Source organism: Mustela erminea, chromosome 14 (genome assembly GCF_009829155.1).
Source record: "Mustela erminea isolate mMusErm1 chromosome 14, mMusErm1.Pri, whole genome shotgun sequence".
Classification (NCBI taxonomy): Eukaryota; Metazoa; Chordata; class Mammalia; order Carnivora; family Mustelidae; genus Mustela; species Mustela erminea.
The window spans coordinates 5,474,010-5,482,758 of NC_045627.1; the positions used below are offsets into that span (position 1 = coordinate 5,474,010).

The 8,749-nt window shown below is 45.0% G+C and overlaps 1 protein-coding gene across 2 annotated transcripts in view; it reads right to left on the minus strand.

The window, feature by feature from the left end:
• Positions 1–329, minus strand: part of PCNX2 (pecanex 2) — a 288,644-nt gene extending 288,315 nt beyond the window's left edge. For both annotated transcript variants that reach the window (XM_032312937.1, XM_032312936.1), the window contains exon 1: positions 91–329. In XM_032312937.1, the coding sequence (XP_032168828.1) occupies positions 91–243 (153 nt within the window). In that variant the 5' untranslated portion in view covers positions 244–329. The remainder of the gene's footprint in view (positions 1–90) is intronic.
• Positions 330–8,749: the final 8,420 nt, after the last annotated feature.

The following is an 8,749-nucleotide window of genomic DNA, read 5'->3' on the forward strand; positions in this document are numbered from 1 at the left end:
AGGCAGCCCGCAGGTGTGGGGGGCGCTCTCCCCGCTTCCCTCCATCCTCACGGCTCCCGGGCGCCCCACCCCCACCCCACCCCCACTCACCAGGTGCAGGGCCAGGGGCAGCAGCAGCAGGAACAGCCACAGGTAGAGGTGGCAGCTGTTGGTGAACGTGCTCTGCTCGGGGTCGTGGTACCAGCCGCCGGTGAGCGCGGCCCACACGCCCTGCCGGAGCAGCTGCAGCGCCTGGGACACCATGCCGGCTGCGCCCCGGGGCCGCCGCGCCCCGCCGCACGCAGCCCGCCGCCGCCGCTGCCCGCGCGCCCGCGGCTCTAACAGCCCGGCCCCCGGGCGCCCCCGCCGCCCCCGCCGCCGCCGCCGCCCCCGCCCTCCCCTTCCGCCCCGCGACCGAGGCTCGAGCTGCTCTTCTGCCCCGACCCGCGGACCGCGGCGCCGGACCCGGCTGCTGCCGCGGGGCAGGTGGGCGCCATGTCCGAGGGAGGAAGGATTTTCCCATGGTGCTCAGGGGCGGCCGCTCCGAGGATGCTCCGCAGGCTCCGCCCAGCGCCCGCCCAGACCCGCTCCGACAGGCCCGCGTGCGGGATGGAAGGACTTCTCAGTCCCTCCAACCTCTCTTTCTGGCTCTGCCCGCAGCCCCCTCTTTTCCTCCGCATCCTCTTATTAGGGGGTGTGAACGGCTGAAAAAATCAAAGGTGTTCTCATGCAGAAGAGACCCACCAAGACACGCTCTGTTCCCTTTCCCCCTTTTGCTCCCTGCACCAAAAATATTTATGTAACCAAGATCCTGTCACGCATCATTCAGTATAATTTCTCCCTCCTGAGCACTGTCTGCACAGGTTCACTCTCCTTAATTAACCGCTGACCTCAGACGTGCAATTAGTCAGCCTACGCCCTCCCTGCCCCCTTGGCACTGATCCTTTTGCCTCCCTGACCTTTCCTCCTCCTCCCCTCTGTGGTTGTCCAACTTGGCAGATAAAGAACATAACAACCTTTCTGGAATGATCTGAGGGGCCTCGGTTAGACTTGTCTTTTTACGGTTTGCCTCTAACATAATCCCAGTCATCAATCGACTACTTAGAACTTAGTCTGTCTTTTTATACTGTTTAGATAGGAAGACCCTCTAGAAGATATCAGGGAACTAATAATCTTTAAGCTTTTATACTATTTTATAATTTATAGTAGGTCAATTTCTAATTCTCTTCTAAAAGCAGGTTTTGGACAAGAACGAAATCAGGAAGAACTCATCTTTTGAATGAAGAAAGGAAACTCTCATTATTAGTAATTGATAACTTCAAGTAAATGAGTTCCAGGTTCTCATAGAGAACAGGTTTTGGAAATGGAGGAGATGAAAGGGAACTTGGCTTGATCAGGAATGAGCAGAGAAAGCCTTGTGTCAGTTAGGGCCTCTGGGCAAGAGCAAGGATTAGAAGCTCCATGGTCCCCAAACATGTCTTTCCTGTGTCCTCTGTTGGAAACACATCACATCTCCCCTCTGATGTGGGCACCGCATATTCCTTGGCCACATTTTGGACTGCAGCAGCATTTGCTGGTGGCTGTCTGAGCCAGGCCGGGGAAAGCCAGGCATGCCAGGCTTCCTATGCTGAAATTAAACAAGAGGAGGTCCATCCTGAGAAGCTGGTCTGGAACAGGAAGAGTCCACTGGGGGGCAGCAAAGTCTCACCCTGGTGCTATGCAGTCAGGCTTAACCACTTTTTCATCTTCTCAGCACTCATCTGCAAGAATGACTAACCAAAATGCAATAATGCTTTCTGTATTCGAATAAGACTTTTTTCTCAAAGCCAAGAGGATGTTTGTGATATGGCTCATGCTTGAAACCTACCAGGTGCTCTATAAATACTTAATGAGTGAACGAATCCATCAACTCCACAGGGAGCCCCACACTAAAGGATCCCTTCCATGTGCACAGGTCTGTTCATGCACCAGAGGCGTGCCCTCTGTCATGTGCACCTGATTGATCCAATATTTATGGAACACCTTCTATCTGCCAGTCATTTTGTTGAAGACCAAGAAAGCAAATATCAGTAAAAATATAATTCTTTCCATGAAGGAGTGCACAGACTACAAGAGGAATCAGACAAGTCAAACAAGACTTGCAACAAAATGTTCTGGGTGCTATGATAGAAGTGTATCTGTGTATCCTTCGGTAGGAGGTCATCGAGAGGTCGTGATCCCTGATGGACCTGAGAGCTGGGCCCAGGGTTATCAGAGGCTCCTTATCGCCCCCCCCCACCCTACACCCAACCCATAATGGAATATATGTAATACCCACTGTTTTCACTCTAGAAGCCACATCAAGGATTCAGGCTTGAGACAACAATGTATTCCTGAGACCATCTGGACTGTTTACACAATTGAACCCCGTTAAGGCCTCCATGTGAACTCCTAAGATTCTGGTGGACAGTAGCAGATATCTTGTGACTGTGCAAGACAAGCCACAGAGATAAGTTCCCTGGCTTATTAAAACTCCCACTGGGTGCCTGCATGGCTCAGTCGGTTAGGCGTCTGCCTTTGGCTGGGGTCATGATCCTAGTGTCCTGGGATCGAGCCTCGTGTGGGGCTCCCTGCTCAGTGGGGATCTGCTTCTCTCTCTGCCTCTGCTCGTGCACTTGTGCTCACGCCCTCTACCTCTCAGGTAAATAAATAAAATCTTAAGGAGAAAGAAAGAAAGAAGAACAGAAAAGAAAAATTGCCACCTCCCAATCTAGAGTGGCTTGCCTCTCTTCCTTTGGTCTCTCCTCACCCTCAGTGTATGGGGGCCAGTTTCAAATTCCCAAGAACTCCCAAGGTTGCAAGGTCAGTTTTGTGGACCACATGAAGTTTCAGAACTTATCCTCGGCAATGGACAGCCGCTGAAAGGCTTTAAGCACGGATGTGACATGAACCTGAGCCAGCGAGAGTGGATGTGAAGTTGAGGGATGAAATATAACTTAGGACTTGGAGAACAATTCGATGTAGAGGCGAAAGAATTAAGTGACTTTCTATTTGGGGTTGGAGTGACTATGCTACGAAATTAATCAAGTTGTGGAATATTGGCTGTCTAGAGGGGGAGAAAAAAGGACTACACTGATTGTGGGTTGCCTGGGGGATTGGCAGGTGGGGCAGGGTTCTGGAGCTTGAAATAGGGATACAGACTTGGGGTGGGGGCAGCATGGAGTTCAGGAAAGGGAATGACAGTCTCCTGGAAAAGAGTGTGGAGGAGGGAGCATGAGGACTGTGGGTCACAAGGGTTAAAGGCAGGGGCAGGAGGAAAGCAGGGAAGAGAAGAGTAGACCAGGGTGGGCCTGTCATCCCCAAACAAAGAGCAGTTCAAGAAGGAGATGGTTCACAGTGTCGAGTGCCTTGGAGGAACATTGTCCTTAGGAGTGACCTATGGCACTGCAGCTTCAAGACTGCAGATAGTGACCGGGGCAGTTGCCTAATAACGTTATATTTAAAAAGAATGAACAGGGAGTGGAGAAGAAGAGGCAAGCGAGGTCAGCCACCCCTTAGAGGCCATGAAGGTAGATGTGATCTACATGTAGGTACAAGGTCAATAAAGTTTGTCAAAGTTCCTTTTGACAAATTGGCGTGGGGCAGAGATAAGCATGTTTCGTCTCCACCACTCTGCTTTTCCTGGAGAGTCTTCATCTACTCTCCTGGCGTTAACTATTATGCACGTGCTGACCATCTGAAATCTCTATATCCAGCCCTGACCTCTTTTCTGAACTTCAGGTTTATATCTCCATAGGTGCTGCCCCCGCCCCGGGCTCTCAGCATGTTCACACACGTAACTCATTGACCTCTCTCCTGTTGGTATTTACTGTACTTCAGTGTTTTGGATCTCAGTTGGTAAAGTTACCACCCGCCTAATCATTTAGAACCCAGGATCTGTCTTAGATGTCCCCCCTCTCTCACCACCCTCTTCAGTCAATCATCAAGTCCTATCATTGTGTCTCCAAGTGACTATTGACTAGATAGGCTTTGCCCTAGCCTTACTGGAGCAGGTCAGGTCTTCAAGATTTCTCACTTGCGAACAATCTCAGTGGCTTCCCAATGGATTTTCCTATCTCTAATCTAACCCCCTATGTGTCAATTACGGGGATCAGGGAGGGGGTGAGGCGGGAAAGAGCAAGGCTGGCTTTCAAACAGAGATTGTCCTACATGGCAAATGGGAATGCTGAGAAATTAGGCAATGGACAATGAAACTGGAGACAAGCAGAAGCAGGACTCCTGGACTGGAGGTAGTACCATCAGGGTTAAGATGTCAGGGATCGGCAGCAGGAGTTAGACCCGTGGCAGCGCAGGCTGGAGAGAGGTGGAGCCTTAGCAAACCCCATGACAGGCAATGGGGGGAGGTGTGACAGTGGGGCTAACACGTGGATACCCTGACCTCTCTTCTCCCGACTTCCAATCTCCTACTTCTCCCTCCTGTTGGCCAAACCTACCTGGAAGTCATAGTGCCCAGAAGCCCAGAGAATGTAGTTGGTTACCCGCAGCAAGGATCTGAGCAGGTGAAGGGAAAGGCAGAGTGATTTCTATAAAACATAAATCCAACCTGGTTTCCCCTTCTTAAAATGTTTTCCATCACAGGCAGAAAAAAAAAAAAAAAAAACCACAGAAAACAATTAAATGCCCTCCAAGCCTTGACTTCCCCAAATCCCTACAACCTCATCTCTGGAAACCCAAACTACTTATGCTATCTTTGCACACACCATGTTCCTTCATGCCTTTCTGCTTGTGCTGATACTGTTCCCTCAGCAAGGCAGCATAGGTCAACATACCTATCACACACTCAAACGCACACACACACACACACACACACACGCACTCATGCACACTCGTGGGATTTTCAGAGGGATTGTAGTTGAGTCTACCAGTCAGTTTTTAGAGAATTGACATCCTCTGAATGTTGAGCTTTTCCGTTGATGAACAAGAGGTATCCCTTCATTTATTAAGACCTTTCAATAACATTTGACAGTTCACTACATAGAATTCTTGGACATTGTTTACTGGCACTCAGTGTGGGTCATGATCTCATTGGCTAGGGCTAAGGGAAGTAATGTAAAACTGAAATATTATGGAACTGGGATTAATTGGGGTTGAAATATTAAAATTTATATGGGAACTGGAACAGCACCCCTTTGTGTCCAGAGGCCTATCCAGGTTTCATTCTGTAGAAACGACCTTCTAAGTAAAGTGTGTCTATCTAGCAGTCCCTAATGTGGGCCATACAGCCAGAGCCAGGGCAATGACTCCACTGTGTTCGAGTTAACAACAAGAGGAGTGGAGTTAGGTGGAGTCTGATGGCCTGGCAGAGCAGTAAAATTCCCAATGTCCTTGGTTTCCTGAGGCTCCTTCACTACCTTACCCATCAACAGCAGCTACTCCCAGTAGATGTGGACACCGTGAAGATTGTTCCAGCAAAGGATGACAATATGGCTATGTCCAAGAGCAGACCGTAGTGAACAAACACGAGTAGTCTAGAGCCTGGGACAAGGAAAAACTGATAAAAGTATCCAAAAGAATCCAGCCTTTACCCTGATGTGCCTACCCACGGACCCTTGTGAAGACGTCATTTTGGTGCTCAAGGATCCTTGTTGTTCACCTGCGTCTCGTTCGGGGGCCCCAGCGAGGCTCATCCTTGCTCACTGACTGTTCTGGATGAAAGGCTCTTTGGGCTCCAAGAAGGCTCTGAATGTGGCCAAATAGAAGAAGTTGTGTCAGCTTTTGATTAATAGGATTTGTCACAGAGGTACTATTAGATACCTTTCATGGTGGTAATGAGGATTAATCCTCTTCGATTTAGAGAACCTCATTTATAAGTATGAGCAAAATAATAAAAATGTTTAAATTATCCAAATAATTTTAAAAAAATCAAAGGCTAACCATTCTCAGAAAATAGTCCCCACTAGAATAGGACACATGAGAAAACAAGAGAGGTCCTTAAAAATTAAAATTCACAGGAGCACCATCAGGTCGTGAGTAATGCTCAGTTGGCTGAGCATCTGACTCTTGATTTCAGCTCAGGTCACGATCTCAGGGTTGTGAGACCGAACCTCCCATCAGCCTCCATGCTCAGCAGGGAGCCTGTTTGACGTTTCTCTCCCTCTGTCCCTCTTCAATCCATGTGTACCTTCTCTCTCTCATCTCTCAAAAATAAATAAATAAATAAATAAATCTTTAAAAACTATAATTAATCTTCTCCATGAGATTCAAGGGAATATTGGATTGATTAAAATAACAGGACATTAATAAAGATGAGAAACTGGAAAATAGAAGAGAATTTTGGTTATTAACAGAGCTTGTGATTATCATATACAAACATTTTCAGGAAACACAGAAGGAAGAATACTTATCAACTCCTTCCCTGATACCAAAACAGGTGAAGATGTGACAAGAAGAGAAAGCTACAGAGTATTCTTTGTTCCTCTATAACAAAAGCAAAATCTTCAGCAAAATATTGGCTCTTTCACTACCTGAATCCAGTAACCTGTAGAAAATATTATATAGCATAATTATGTAGGATTCATCCCAGGAATTCAAGGTTGGTTTAACATCCCCAAATCTATTAATCGTTTGAAGGTTGTAGGTTACCACAAATCCTGCTACACTCCTGTGTACTCATCCTCAGAGCTACTGGAAAATACGCTTCCTCAAAATAAGTGAATATACAAGGGAGGGGAAGCTTTGGAGAACAGGGAACAAGCTCTGGGAAAAGGAAAGGGAAAATAAAAAACAAAATACAAAATAAAAAACAAATCATAAAACAGCCTAGAGAATAACCAACCCAGATGAAGACTCAAGTTGCATTTTGAATCTGGTATCTAGGGGTGCCTGGGTGGCTCAGTGGGTTAAGCCTCTGCCTTCAGCTCATGATCTCAGGGCCCTGGGATCGAGCCCCGCATCTGGCTCATCTGGCTCTCTGCTCAGCGGTGAGCCTGCTTCCCCCTCTCTCTGCCTGCCTCTCTGCCTACTTGTGATCTCTCTCTCTCTCTGTCAAATAAATAAATGGGATCTTTGGAAAAAAAAAAAAAACTACGCTTTGAATCCGGTATCTATGAAATTTTAGGTCTATTCGAATATTTCACTTCTTTTGACTTTTTGGTAAATTGAATTTTGAAAAATAATTTGCCCGTCCCACCCAAATTTTCTTCTTTATCGGCATAAATTTGTTAATATCATCCTCTTGTGATTTTTTTAAAAATACACAGTGATATGTGGCTTTCATGACAAAAATTCACTCCTTGTTCTTTTAGATTCACTCATCGGGGATTTTTCAAGTTCACCAGTCTTTACAAAAAACAGGTATTTGATTGTGTTGGTCTTCTCTATCAAGTCTTTGCTATTTTGTTAATTTACATTCTTAATTTGTTTTCCTGGCATTGACTGTATTTGAGCTTAATTTGCTCTTCTTTTTTTTTTTTTTTTAAAAACATCTTGAGGTGGATGCTTGACTCATGTGGTTTTTGTCACCCCTCCTAATATATAGTTGAACCTATATAGGTAAGCCTATATAGGTTCAACCTATGTAATTAGGCCTATAATTTTTTCTCTAACCATGGTATTAGTTGCACTCTACATATATATATATATTCAGAATACTTCTTAGTGTCTGTTGAGATTCCCTTAACCCATGGGTTATTTGGAAATATATTGCTTTGGAAATATACATGCATATATATATATTTTATATAAGAACATTTTATAATAATCTATGATTTTATATTTTACTCCAGACAACATACTCTGAATGATTTCAGTCATTCGTTGAGACTTGATTTGTGACAAAGAATATGGACAGTTTAGTAAATCTTCATATGTGCTTTAAAAGAATGATTTACCTACACATTTCAGGTGTAGTATTCCACAAATGTCCATTGATTAAGTCTGATGCTCACGGAGTAGATATTATTCTTTTTTAAATTTTTTATTTAAATTCTATTTAGCTAACATACAGCGTATTATTAGTTCCAGGAGCAGGTATCATTCTGTTGTGAAGAATAAGGAGGAGGAATAATAAGGGGAAAAAAAAGGAAAGGAAAAGCAGAGTAGCCTTTACTCATTTGTAACACTAGGTGGCACCAGAGCACTGCTCCAAATGCAGTAAAATGCAGTCCGATGCCCTTATTACAAAGCAGATTTTAAACAAAGGATGAATTCAGTACTCTAGAAATTGTGTCCCCAAAATAACAGTTCTATTTTTCACCTGTTTAGTTTGTTCATGTCCTGTGAAAGTCAGTGTGTATTCTGCGTGGTTTTGTGACTATTATTATTTATTTATCAAATTATTTTTTTCTTAATTTTCTGTGCAATTGATGTCTCTAAACAATAGAATAGAAATACTTGAACCCAAGATATATTCTAAATTAATTAAGGAAATTTTCAGGGAAAAAAGGGGGGATTTTTTTCCTAGACATTAAAACTACATCAGGTCCCCACCCCAAAATGACCAAAAACAGTAACAAAAACAAAAAAAACCTGACATTACAATGGCTCCTAAGGCAATTGACATCTGTAGCCACAGAGTAAGGACCCTGGTGAACTCACTCTCCTACAAACACAATGAAAACAGAGGCACAAGCAAAATTGATCATTTCAGAACCCTGGACATTAACAAAAGCCATGGATTGAACAGCAAATCACCTTTCCAAGAGTTGTTGAACTTCAGTAAGACAGTGGGGTCTGTGATGTTTTAACAGGGGTTATTGTCATCCCTTCTGCATCCCAGGCCCAGCGACCTGCC